The 14,130-nt window shown below is 42.0% G+C and overlaps 1 protein-coding gene across 8 annotated transcripts in view; it reads right to left on the bottom strand.

The window, feature by feature from the left end:
• grip1 (glutamate receptor interacting protein 1) overlaps positions 1-14,130 on the bottom strand; it is a 69,446-nt gene that overhangs the window by 15,612 nt on the left and 39,704 nt on the right. For 6 of the 8 annotated variants that reach the window (XM_085387885.1, XM_085387886.1, XM_085387883.1 and 3 more), the window contains exons 2-16: positions 12,414-12,494; positions 9,545-9,680; positions 8,795-8,940; positions 8,622-8,705; positions 8,475-8,550; positions 8,239-8,384; positions 5,688-5,835; positions 5,162-5,331; positions 4,707-4,844; positions 4,472-4,621; positions 4,034-4,220; positions 3,578-3,723; positions 1,944-2,024; positions 1,428-1,497; positions 565-710 (exon numbers count right to left, since the gene is read on the bottom strand). In XM_085387885.1, the coding sequence (XP_085244011.1) occupies positions 565-710; positions 1,428-1,497; positions 1,944-2,024; positions 3,578-3,723; positions 4,034-4,220; positions 4,472-4,621; positions 4,707-4,844; positions 5,162-5,331; positions 5,688-5,835; positions 8,239-8,384; positions 8,475-8,550; positions 8,622-8,705; positions 8,795-8,940; positions 9,545-9,680; positions 12,414-12,494 (1,905 nt within the window). The remainder of the gene's footprint in view (positions 1-564; positions 711-1,427; positions 1,498-1,943; positions 2,025-3,577; positions 3,724-4,033; positions 4,221-4,471; positions 4,622-4,706; positions 4,845-5,161; positions 5,332-5,687; positions 5,836-8,238; positions 8,385-8,474; positions 8,551-8,621; positions 8,706-8,794; positions 8,941-9,544; positions 9,681-12,413; positions 12,495-14,130) is intronic. The other 2 variants (XM_085387889.1, XM_085387888.1) reach the window with 2 other exon arrangements.

The following is a 14,130-nucleotide window of genomic DNA, read 5'->3' on the forward strand; positions in this document are numbered from 1 at the left end:
CCTAAATGTTTTTGAGAACATTCATTTTTTGGAAGAAGATTTCAAGAATAATGGATTAGTTTCTAGTCCTCGAAGACTCCTGACAGTCAGGTTGTGATCAAGTTACGATTAGATTTCATGTTTAAAGAGGTTTTAAGTTTAACTTAAAATGATACAAGACAAATGATTTCAAATCAGCTATTGATCTAGAGAGTTTAGGACCCCATCAGGACTCTCTAAAGTACAATAAAACTGTCATAAAGATGCTAAAGATCTCAGGATTGTCAGAAGATTAGTGAAGATTTTATGAGCACCAGTTTGGCTCCTACATGCTTTTAAGTACCACTGTCTTTTCACTTATTCAAAAGGATTTAGGTGTGACTGTTGGTGTTGCTAAAGCTCTTTAAATATGATCTTTTGAGGAGAATTTGGAAAGGTCCCACAGCTTATTAAAGTTGGCAAGTAGGTCACCACGGAACGACTCTAGAGGTTCTTTTTAAGGAGGATTAATGATACTGTGGGCATCCCTGAAAGCTGGTTTATCACTCGGCCTCTTGCTTTTGGGAATAGACTTAAAAGCGATACCAGAGTTGTCTTCATCTTTGCGGATCTTCAGTTTGACGAGCTCCTCACACTGCTGGAGGATCTGAACAGCTTCCTCCATGGAGCAGTTCTCCACACGGATGTTATCAATGGCCAGCAGCTTGTCTCCCAGCTCCAACGTCCCCGTCCTGAAAACACATTCAGGTAAATTAGAGGAACAAGTTTAATAAAGAAGTCAGCTGAGATCGTTATTATGTCATATTATCATAATCATGACTGCAGTGCATCTGCTTTATGGACAGGATGGAATTTTGCATTAATATCAGTTCTTCAACATATGAAATATAACCTTACAAATTTTACATGAAGATATGTTAACTTGTACATGAAATAGGAGTGAAGATATTGCTTTGGGTTTAAACCACGAGGTACAACTTAAACCAATTTTTTAGGCTTTATTTGTTTACATTTTGGGAAAATTAATCCCAATCATTTTACCTAATATCAGTTCTTTTTTAGTTTGTAAAGGACATCGAAGCTGGAAGATATCCTCTGAAATTGGTCCAAAATCTTGTAAAACTGCCGGCACTTTCTTTTCCGTATGAAGGTCTATAACTAGTCCTCTGCTTCCTGTTTCTAAAAGTCCTGCAGAGTAAACAGATGCTACCTGCCAGCAGAAGCCCTTTAGCTCATATTCTGCTTCACAGTCCAAAACACATGACCTACAAACCACGACATGCACAGGCCTGGACCGTTAGCCTAATTAACCAAACACGTACAGGCGGAAGTCTGAGGTTTAACACAGCTGACACTGTTTTATTTTAGCCTCACATACTGTGTGTAGAGTTCAGCCTCGGTTAGGTTTAAGGCTGGATTAGAGTTAGTTTAGCCATAGTTTGTGTCACCTGTGTGCGACGCTGCCTTTTTTGATGTCCGAGATGATCAAAGGATCACCTGGTTTCCTGTTGGACGGAGCTGCAGACACACAAAGAGACGAGTTGAAGATGAAACAGAAAACTGTAAATAATTAAACCTGTTTACACCACTACAACCAGAAGTAACGATTAAATGTTAAAGGGGAAAAGTAAAATCAAAGCAGGAAATGTAATATTGAAGTGACACCCAAGAGGAGGTCGGGCTGGATCTGGTCTGATGAAATTGTCTTTCAGAATGAAAATTTAATTTCCTCGATGTGTAAACATGATGAATCACCAAATTAAATCATTTAATAAAAAATAAAACTACTGTCACTGACAATAAAAAGACTTTTATAATATTCTAGTTGCTTGTTTTGGCATTGGCACTCTTTCTTAATCAATAATTAACACAGAGCTGTGTTACTAATAAAGTCCATCTAAACCATCCACAGTAGCGACCTCACATTAGTGTACGTGTTTGCGTAGTCGTTTCTCTTTACTTACAGCTGATGGTGATTCCCAGTTCCACTCCTGGTTTCTTTGGGAGCTTTACGTGGAACGTCCCTGAACTGGGGATGACTGACTCTGTGCAGAAAGATGGAGACATTTCAGCAGTAGAAATGTTTAATTTACTGTGAAATACATCAGAAGAGGAATAAAGGCTTTCTGCTCAACATCTTCTCAGTCAGAATCAGGTGATTAAGCTTGTGTTCGAGGCTTTAATCATACGCTCTGTATACAGTCCTGCCTGGCTTGATGAGAACCAGGGTTTCAATCTTACTCACACTTGGTTTAACGGTTATAAATACAGGAAGAAATAGAAATATTTTTTACTCAGAGACCTCAGCAGACATGTGGAAAACAATTTCAATAACAGTCAATGATTAATCACAAAGTGAGCTCATAGGTACGACGTATATGTTAGCTGTCCATGTATTAAACCTGATTCTACATAACTTAGAGGACACATCATGCTCTCAAATGTTTATAGAAGATCAAAGTTCAAAACTTAGAGGTGATCATACATAAAAATCTTTCCTGCAAGTCAAAAATCTTTAATGCACCATTTGTGATGACATCTGTCTGTTTTGTAGCTATTATGTTAAGAATGTTCAGGAAGTCTTTTGTGCTGTCCATTTGTACATTTTATTAATTTATTAAGTGAAGTATTGAGATTATTAATTGTTAATATCAACACTGACTGATAGAGACAAAAAAAGACTGCTACAGATTCACACTGGCCGTAGATGCTGACAGTAGGTGACGTAACATTTAACTTCACCATTATTAGATGACGCATAGCTATATCGCTTCTTCGCTACCATTCGGTACAGTAGACTGGACATCACAAAATAAATTGGGAGTTAATCTTTTACATAAGCCTTTGTTTATAACTGGCTATGAGCATGTTCATAAACATACATCCACTGCTTGGTCCCTTTATTCCGAATATCCAAAGCACTGTTAAGAACTCATGTTAAAACTGAAAATCCAGATGATCTTCTAATTATTAAAAAAAGCTAAATTGATCTGTTCTTGTTGAATTATCCTGTGTAAAGATTATCTATTACTCACTTTCCATAAAATCAATCAGCATAGATGATGACATTATAGAGATTTGTAAAATAAATGATTGTAGTATTTGGCTCCTTGCAGGTTTTGGAAGATGTCCCCTTGGACTGACTTTAGTTATGATGCTTTCAGGAAGTGAGGAAAATTTTCTCAGCCTTATGTTTCTCTGGGAAATAACATCCACGGTCTATATTCTTCTTTTGGTTAAATAGTGACTCTGACTGTCCTGTAAATGACATCTCATACAGTTAACCGTCCTGCAGCTACAAATCATACAATATGCCTGTGAGTCACTACTGACAGCTTGTTGTGTCGTTCTATTAAACTCAGGCGTAGGTGGTTATTTACACCAGCTGGAGTACGTTACATCCACAAAGAGTCTGACAAATTACAGAGAAGCAGAACCAAACACAGACTGGCAGTCAGTCAGCCAAAACACGACGACACAGAAAACAGATGTCTTTGCCCAGCAGACAGACATTCATCAACAAGCACAGTTTTCAGTGCTGATCAGAAGCATGAAAACACAATTCTGATAAAATGATTTTTTGATTTTTTTTTTTTACCAGCTACATCGAACTCAATTTCCAGTGTGAGCTGAGCAGTGATGGACGAGTCTCTGAGAAGCTGATTGGTTTCTTCAAGGGTCGAATCTTCGGTTGGAACGCCGTTTATGGATAAGATCCTGTCACCGATCTGCAGGATGCCACACCTACACATATATACACAAATATCTGATCACTGGAGCTCTCCTTACAATACTGTAGAGTCTGTACAGAAGGACATGAGGTAATGGCATTTTGAACTGGTGCTGCAAACATAAAATGCAAAGCTGCGATATAGAAAATAAAAATTATATATATGTTACCATGATTATCAATAAAGACAAAATATTAAATATTTCCAAATTTCACAAAAAAAACTGAAAATTGGGGGGGAAAGTTCAAATCTGAGAAGCAAGGGCAAAAGAATTTTTTCTCAAAATTTTTTTAAAGCCATCATAGCTGTGTCAGTGTGTTTACCTCTCAGCGGGGCTGTCGGGGTCGATGTAGGCAATAAGTGGCGGGGATGACAGCGTTTCCGTGGCGAACACTCCTCCCTGCAGTTGCAGGCCAAACCCCATGATGCCGTCGCCAAGCAGCGTCACCTCGGTGGTTTCTGTGTGGACTACCTGACCGGCCAGACCCACAGTGCTGGACGCCAGGGACACTGACAGAAACAAAGATTATTCTATTTTTTAGTCTCATTTTCCTCCCGTCCTGTGACAGCACCTCAGTCCTGTCCTTGTTTTCTGTCATACATACGCTGTTAGAGGGTGCAAGCTCATATTAAAATGTCATGGTTTAAGGGTTTGTAATGTTTTTTTACATTTTGTTGGTCATTATTGGTCATGTTATGAATTCATGTCTAAAACCAGCTAATAAAATAATAAGATTTGTTGGATTTGGAGACAGACTCACAGGAGCTCTTAAAGTCCTTTTTCTTGCCCTTCCTCCTCATCAGTGTGCCCCGTGGACTTGTGGGATACATGTTCCTGGGCAGGGTGCTCATGTTGAGGGAGGAGAGGCTATAGGCCGACATGGAGCCTGGAGAGAAGGAGTGGCTGAGCGCTGCAGAAAGAGAGAGGGCTGATGAGGAAAGGTCTCTCTCTCTCTCAACAGAAAACATGAGAGAGAGTGAGAGAGGTGCACGTACGAGGATTGTTTGTATGGCGGTTGTGCGATCTGGCGCCTGATTGGTCAGGGTGGTACGTGTTGTAGTGGTAGGGGGGGAGGATAGGGGCAGAGCCTCCGGTCTCCCAGGGGAGGGGGCGGGGACTACGCTGCACCTTGACTGCACAGACACACACAGAGGAGGGTGTTTAGGTTAAGACAAGAGGAAAGGTCAAAGGTGAGGCAGGTGCTTGGATCACAGCATCGAGATACCTCACTGGGAAGCCAGATGAGGAACTGTCATGCATACACAGGTGTGTGTCTTTCACGGCTTTATAAAAGATTACTCCTCTCTTCACATAATCTTTTATAGGGCCTCTTGAGTGTGTGTGTGTGTGTGTGTGTGTGTGTGTGTGTGTGTGTGTGTGTGTGTGTGTCTCTATACTGGTCTGTGGTGCATTCAGGGCCTTGTCGGATGTGATGTTTGTACGTTTATACCGTGCTGTGGTGCGTTCAGGGCTGGTCGGGTCTGGTGTTGTGGCAGGATCTCCAAGCGGACGGTCTGACAGGAAGCAGAAAGCAGCTGAGTGGCTTCAGCCAGGGAACAAAACTCCATCGACTTCCCATCAACGGACAGGATATGATCTCCTGCATGAAGAGCACCACACCTACACAAAAACACAAAAATAAACAGAGAATTTAAACCTGAACTTGGACAAAACTCATAAGTTAAATTTCTGCAGTTAAAAGTGCAACAAAATATTTCAGTTTCTGCACAAATACTGAAGTTAAAGTGTGACTGAATGAAGCTGAAAGATGACAAGGTGGTTAAAATAACCAAATTTACATAGAATCAAATAATAAGATAAGAAAACGGTGGTAATATTAGTTAATAAGCTGAAATTCCACTTTAGGCAAAATGAAAGCAGCTGGAACGATGCTCAATACGTGAAATCAATAAATAATAATAATAAAACAATGCAGTTAAAACAGTAAAACAGCATCAGGGTCAGAGGTTAGATACCTGTCTGCTATACTGGCTGGTTTGACCTTGTCGATGATGATGACCTGCTTGTTGCAGAACATGGAGGTGGACAGGGCCACACCCAGGCTAGACCCTGCCGCCTTGGCAACTTCAACCAGCAGCGGCCCTGATGCCGTGGCAACAGAGTCTGAAGGAGGGAAAACAGACAAAGTTTTTACAGTTTTTACATCGTGTAATTTACAAACGGTCCAAACGGTGTTCATCAGGGTTCCATCCTGGGTCCTGTTTAATTTTATGTAAAAGTTCCAAATAAACTAATCATCTGAAATCTTTATAATTCAGATGATACTCTTCTTTACATGTTGGTAAATTTTTAGAATTTTACTCTACACAGTACAAAGTACAAATGATCTTTTATTTTAACCAAAAATCACATTTTGGGTTTCAGATAATAAATACAAAATAATACTTCTCATGCACTGTTTCCTAATGTTAACGTTAACCAAGAACAGGACTTCACATAATACAGTTGGGATCAAAAGTCTATATCGACTTAATCATGTGCATGAGTGTTATGGAAATTCCAGTATCTATTAGTAACTGTTCTTTTTCCAGGGTTAAATGATTGTGCAGCATACATCTTTAATTACATAAAAAATAAATAAATAAATAAATAAATAAAATTAGCTGCACAAGTTTGAATTTATTTTGGATTTTCTCTACTCCACAGTGCCCCTAAAAAAAAAACCATGTTTCTGCCATAATTCGGGCTAAACGTTTGACCAATCATCTTGGCAGAATTGATACAGTTCATTTAAACTGACTGGTTTCCTGGGACATACACTCAACAAAAATATAAACGCAACACCTTTGTTACTGCTCCCATTCCCCATGGGATGGACGTAGAGACCTAAAATTCATTCCAGATACACAATATAACCATCCCTCCCAAACAGTGGTCACAAATCAGTCCAAATGTGTGGTAGTGGGCACATCTGCCATATTGACATAATCCATCCCACCTCACAGGTGTGCCACATCAGGATGCTGATCTGACATCATGAGTAGTGCACAGGTGTACCTCAGACTGCCCACAACAAAAGGCCACCCTGGAATGTGCAGTTTTTTGCGCTATTGGGGGTCTGGGGACCCAGAACCGGTCAGTATCTGGTGTGACCACCATTTGCCTCATGCAGTGCAACACATCGTCGCATGGAGTCTATCAGATTGTCAATTGTGGCCTGTGGAATGTTGGTCCACTCCACTTCAATGGCTGTGCGAGGTTGTTGGATATTCGTGGGAACTGGTACACGCTGTCGTATACGCCGGTCAAGCACATCCCGAACATGCTCAATGGGTGACATGTCCGGTGAGTATGCTGGCCATGCAAGAACTGGGACATTCTCAGCTGCCATCTGCCCTGAACAATGTGAACCATGATTCATCCGTGAAGCGCACACCTCTCCAACGTGCCAGACGCCATCGAATGTGAGCATTTGCCCACACAAGTCTGTTACGGCGACGAGCTGGAGTCAGGTCAAGACCCCGATGAGGACGACGGGCATGCAGTTGAGCGTCCCTGAGACGGTTTCTGACAGTTTGTGCAGAAATTGTTTGGTTGTGCAAACCAATTGTTCCAGCAGCTGTCTGGGTGGCTGGTCTCAGACGATCTTGGAGGTGAACCTGCTGGATGTGGAGGTCCTGGGCTGGTGTGGTTACACGAGGTCTGCGGTTGTGAGGCCGGTTGGATGTGCTGCCATATTCTCTGAAACGCCTGTGGAGACGGCTTATGGTTGAGAAATGAACATTCAATGCACGGGCGACAGATCTGGTTGACATTCCTGCTGTCAGCATGCCAATTGCACGCTCCCTCATTGCTTGTGGCATCTGTGGCATTTTGCTGTGAGACAAAACTGCACATTCCAGGGTGGCCTTTTGTTGTGGGCAGTCTGAGGTACACCTGTGCACTACTCATGATGTCAGATCAGCATCCTGATGTGGCACACCTGTGAGGTGGGATGGATTATCTCAATATAGCAGATGTGCCCACTACCACACATTTGGACTGATTTGTGACCACTGTTTGGGAGGGATGGTTATATTGTGTATCTGGAATGAATTTTAGGTCTCTACGTCCATCCCATGGGGAATGGGAGCAAAAACAAAAGTGTTGCGTTTATATTTTTGTTCAGTGTACTTATGGTCTACTCTCTTATTATTTTTCTACTTACAGAAAAACATTAATGAGTTCTGCAGAACACAAACTTACTTCTTTAAATTGCTTTTGTCATTCAATGAACATCTCAAAATTGTATCTAATATCCACATATCAGGATGGACACAAATTCGAGCTCAGCTGCAGTCCTGGCACACTGTTTGGCATCGTTTCTCATCTGTAAGCCCCCTGGCAACCTACCTCTACCCAAACTTTCCATTAAATGTAATTTCAAATTTAATAACAATAAATGTCAAAACCAGTACAAGCAAGATTTCAGCTTGAATCCCCACAACCTTCTCCTTTTCCTGCACAGTTCTGATGTTAACTGATTAACGCTTTAAGCTCTGCTGGGAGGGGACACTGATGACTGACCCATCACGGAGACGTCATACTCAATCAGCAGCGTGGCCTCCTGTCCACACTGCTTCAGGATGCTCATGGCCTCTGAAAGTGTGCTGCCATGGAGACGAATCCCATCAATGCTTAACAACCGATCACCTGGCTTGATGGTTCCTTCCCTGCAGGTAAAAGAGAAAGAGAACAGTTTTTAGTCTGTACAAAGGCTCCCAAGGGACAAAAATCAGACAGACAGGTCAGAGGCCACGTACCGGTCTGCTGGGCCGCCTGGCCGGATGGTTGTAATGACGATGGGACGGGACTTGTTCCTGTCTTCATGGGCTCCACCTGCAAACACGCGGTCACATCACAATGTTTATTTTGATTTATTCTAAACACACAAACAGAACTCGCCTCACCTCTGATGACGAAACCAAAGCTGTTTCCTTCTTTGTGAAGCGTGACTTCCACATTCTTAAACATGACCCCTGACCCCTGCACCGCTGCAACACACCAGAACATCAACAACACGTCAACATTGCAGCCGGCCGGGTGCAGCTGAGTGTACACGTCTTCTGCTGGCAGAACTTACAGACAGGCGGCAGCTCGTACTCGACCTCCAAGACGACCCGTTCACCCACGTTCTTCAGCAGACTGATGATCTCATCGTGTCTGAACTTGGCCAGGTTGATGCCGTTGACAGACCTGATATAGTCGCCCACGTTCAGCTGGTCACTCCTGAGCAAACAGCCAAAACATCAGCTTTAATTTTACTTAATCAAACCTTAATGAATTCGTTTAAGAAGAGGCTGTTCCAGAAAGGATGCTGCTAAACATTAATAACTGCCACTGCTGCACCAATATCCATTAATCAGTCACCCAAAGTGTTCTGTGTCATTTTTGCTCATTGTCGCTTTGTAGCTGGTAGTTGATCGTACATTGCAGGCTCCTGCTGCAGCCCAGTCACCTATGCCTAGAGGGTAACGGCTGAGAAAAATATATATTATCAGGCTGGTTAAAGAGGGGTTGCTGGAGGTTGCTGGGAAGCCAGGGATCGAACCACCAACCTTCCGATCAGTAGATGACCCACTCTACCACCTGAGCTACAGGCTACAGCCACCCCTGGAGCCCACTATGTGGAATATTCATGTAATCTATAGGTTTTCACTAAGTACAAAGTGATGTAGAACACGTTTTGTCTTTTTAATATCTTATATCAGATTGCTCATCCCTTTAAACAACTGAAAATACCTGGCACAACTCCAAAGTTAGTCTCAATGGCGATTCTTTGTTTTTTGGCTCAAGTCCTAAAAGCACAAAGACCAGATGTAGAAGACATTACCGGGCCGCGATGCCTCCCTGCCGCAGGTTTGAAACTCGAGGCTTCCCATCTTTGTCGATTCCTCCTGAAACTGTCAGCCCGAGCGTCGTCCCCTCCTTCTTCATCAACTCCACCACCGTGCATCCCCGAAACTCATCTGCAAAAAGGGACATGGGATGAACTGAATGCTCTTCCTCGCCATTAAGGATTTTTTTCTTTTCTTCTTCCAGTAAAAATTATTCCTATTTGCTTTTTCTTCTTCTTGACTGCATAGCTTCTACTCTCTTTATTTAAGCATGGAAAAAATAAATAATAATCTGGATAAAAGGAGAAATGAAGTCATCCTCTGTTCTGTCATCCATCTATATTTCATCAAACAGATGAAATATTTAACACACACAGAGAGAGACAGAGACAGAGAGAGACAGAGACAGAGAGAGACAGAGAGAGAGAGAGAGAGAATTTCAGATCAGACCTGCTACGATGGGCTGTGACCAGTTATAAGGTAATGAAACTGAAATCAGGTTCATCCTCTTTCATACAGGCAGGATTAAGACGATCAGTCTTTGGCAGTGACCATCATCGTCTCCTCTTCACTCATCTTCCTCCTCCAAAGAGGCTTTACAAAAAAAAGCAGCAGCGCCCTTTTCAACTTTTCGAAAACGGCACAGCTGATTCACACTCGGAAATAGAAAACCCTCAAATCTCTGATAAAAAAAACAAGATGAACAAGTTTCCTGCAGCGGCGCTGGTGTCAGCAGCGCGGGGGGGGGGGGGGGGGGGGGGGGGGGGGTTAAAGTAGAGCTGGGCGATATGAGATTTTTTCATATCACGATATGTTTTTTTCATTTCAGGCGATAACGATATCTATCACGATATGAGCCAAATAACTATATTTGTAAGATTTAAATGTGCCGTTGCTCACAAGTAAAATGTGAAATAATCAGCAGCTTGTTTTTATTTAAATATTTATTTCCCATAATAAGTTCAACGGGGTAGATGTACTTAAGGAACATGAGACTTTTTCAGATAAATAAAGGCAAATATTGCAAACTACACAAAAGGCAGCCGCTAAAGCGTTTAAGTTTCAAAATAGAACAAACGAAACAGACTAAATTGTCAATTCTACTTAGAAACAAAATATTAATTCTAAAAATAAATCTTAGTTTGTTTTACAGAAGAACAGACAAAACTGACTAACTTTTGTCAATATCAAATAAACTGAGAACTAAAAGGAAATTCTCAATCTCTCCTTGTTGTATAGCTTAGCTTTTCAAACAGTTTTAACAGTTACTTTAGTCTGACAAAAGCCGAATGACGAATTAGCGCTTCCAGTCAGAGACTGAGGCTACGTCCACACGTACACGGGTATTTTTGAAAACGGAGATTTTCCGTTTTCGTTTTAAAAAATAATCCCGTCCACACATAAAGGCAGAAATGAACGAAAACGCTGCTATGAACATGCCAAAGCAGCAGGTGGCGCTAGATTCCTAACCGTGCAGAAATGTTGGCCAATCAGAAGTCTAGAAGCCTCGGTGGGAAAAAGTAAACAAAGCTGGGGCATAGAAGCAGAACCGAGTCGTATGTGTGGAGGGACAGTAACTGTGTGTATATGTAAGCATTTAAACACTGCAGAGAGTAGAATTAACAGTAACAGTATTGTAGAAATTCATTTCACCGAAACAATAACGTGGCGCACAGTGTGACGCATGCACCAGTTTATTGTATTTCCAGACTTGCTTTCGGAACAATTTACAGTGCACGCTACTCTGTTTTTTGTCAGACTTGAAATAGCCGAAATACCTACAAACTACGGAACTTCTATGGCTATTCCGTTCGACAATCTCTCCGGCATTGGAACCATCATCTGTTTTCTCTTCGGTCACGCTCGGTTGATTTTTCTAGTCAGCACACTCATTTCCTCCATTACCCGCTGGCTCCATTACCCGCTGGCTGCTTCCCAAACAAACACACGTGCGGCGTGGCACTTGTGCTGTACGTAACAAGTCACGCGACGTGACGCTGCGGCTGTGATTGGTTTGGCTCTGCGCTACTTGATTTGGATTGGCTGACCCTTTTTTTTTTTTTTTTTTTTTTTTTTTAAGAGGACAAGAGCGGCGAGGTCTATCGCGATAGCTTAATTTCTCTATCGAGTAAAAGTTATATCGCGATACATATCGTTATCGTTCTATCGCCCAGCTCTAGTTTAAAGTTAGCTTTACGCTGAAGGAAGCAGCACAAAGTTTCCCTCAAAGGAACAGAGCTTTGTTAAAGAGTTTAACATCAGGGGTATCTGGGCTAGGAAATCCAGACTGTATATGATGATTTAGCCTCTACGATGTCACCCACTCGTTTCTACAATCCGTGTTTTCAAGCTTCAGTATTAGAGCTCTGGTGTTTTTGGAGTAAGAAATGACCATATTTGAAGAAGAGGGTGCTAAGCTTATCAGCTAATATTGGTTAGTTTCATTTTTAAGGGCGGTTACCAATGCTGCACTGATACATTTGACCAATCACAGTACACTTATGTCCCTCAAAGTCTTTCTAATCTAGCAAAGGCACCCACTTATACTAAGAGCTGAGGAAAGACCTAAAACTGAAGTTCTGACGTCTACGATATCATCCCTAGGCTGTCTCTGACGTCAGTCTGACGGCTCTCCAAATCAGTGATGCAATTTTTATTCTCACAGAATTTTTGATTGTAGCACAAAGACATCACAAGTAGGACACCAGCTCCAGGTGGGAGGAGATAAACTGCGACTGCAAGCATCTTCCTCTTCAGGTCACAAAATGGGAAACATTAGCTGTTTCTGAGCGTGCTCTATTTTCAGCTGTGTTAATGAGCTCAGCTGGTGGATTCAGACACTTTGATTATAAAAATGTTTGTTACCTGGTATACTCTGCCTCCTGATGGCCAGCGCTCCATCTGGAGGTCGCGACCCGGCGGAGTGTTTCGTGTACGGCCCTTCATCTGGAACACAAGGAGACATGCAAGAATATTACAGACTGGATCCAGACTTTAACTGGTTCCAGTAGCTAGAAGTAACGCCTCATAAGGCAGGTTCTTTTCAATAGTTTGGACACAGTGGCTCTGATGGCATATAAACCCCCATCATCACCTTGCACTGAGTCCAAATCTCCATTTCCTCTTGTAGAAGGTACCAGACCTTAACCATTTACTCTAACTTGTTTCTAACCAGATCTAACTGGATCAATCGGGTCCTTTGACTAGTTTTAAAGCCTTTCCTAAAAACTGGTTAAATAGTTGGGATTTTTTGACAGAATGGTTACAGACCTTCCTCAATATTGGTATCTGACCTCTACCATCTCATCAACATGGTCTGTTTGATTGGTTTGGAGACTCCACTAGTGTCTGTAATTGGGTATAAACATAAACCAATTTCTTCAACTGGTCTCCAAGCTCAGATTTTTCCTCTAAGCGACCCTTACCAATTCAAACCTACTAACCAGCCCGGTTTTTCTGACTTGTTTTTAAACCCGTAGAACCACCTCTAGCTGGACATATACCTCACAAAAAATCATGACGCGTTTCCAAAGTTTTGGTCCTTCAAAGTGATTCTAAACTATATCCAGTTTATCAACAGTGTACCTGGCGGTACATCTAACTGGATATATTCCACAATTGTCCCACAAACTGGTTCTGAGGTTCTACCAGTTCTCATCACTGTTTTTAAATGCTTTCACTGCCCCTACATTCAAAAAGCAACTAGTTCCTTTAATTGAAATGGAGACGGTTCAGTTCCTGGTCCTAAAGTGTTTAAGAGGCTTTACTACGTCCTCTACATGGATCCAGACTAAAATGGCAAACTGGTTTTCCTTGACTGCTTCCTTTAGCAAGCTCCAGTTCAATCAACTGGTTTTGGAGACAACAGGAGATTTCAAAAGTTAATCCAACAATTTAATTTAAACTATACAAATATACAACCAGTGGCCGTTTCCAATATATAAAAATTCATTGGTTCCTTCAGCAGGTTCAAATGCTCCACCAATTCATCCAACTGGTTTCAAAAGTCAAACTGTTCATCCTTTAACTATTTTTCATTATCCATTATGTTTAGAAGCTTAACCAAGCTTCCTTTAACTAGTTGTGAAACTCTAAAATTAAACCTGCTGAGTTCTGACACAGATTACCTCAGACAGTATCCCCACACCAGGCTCCCATAATGCATCTGTACTCACCATCATCATCAGACAGTGCAGAGCTTCCACCACAGAAAAACATATCAGGGATGAGCTAAACAGCGAACACGTTAGTATGCTCGCCTTCAGGTTCTTTTACTCATCATCATCGTCCAGCAAAGCTCTGAAGGAGATTTCTCCTGACCACTGGTGTGTCTTGCTCTCAGCCTGAACAGCTGCTGAGCAGTCTGTCAACTCATGAATAAAGAAGCCACAGCCAGAGAGCGGTTACCTCATCAGCACAGCGACCAATCCCTGTGGAGAGCAGAGGTGGTCCAGCTAAGTCTGCACCAATCTCAGCAGCCCACCGGGAGATCCCGCCGGTGATGTCATCACGCTAAAAGCATGATGTCATGTAGATATATCTGGATGGAGTGGTTTGACTGTTTATTCCCAGTTTACAACAG

Source organism: Rhamphochromis longiceps, linkage group LG17, assembly GCF_057381845.1.
Source record: "Rhamphochromis longiceps isolate RC_006_pf linkage group LG17, R_longiceps_female_GT1.1, whole genome shotgun sequence".
Classification (NCBI taxonomy): domain Eukaryota; kingdom Metazoa; phylum Chordata; class Actinopteri; order Cichliformes; family Cichlidae; genus Rhamphochromis; species Rhamphochromis longiceps.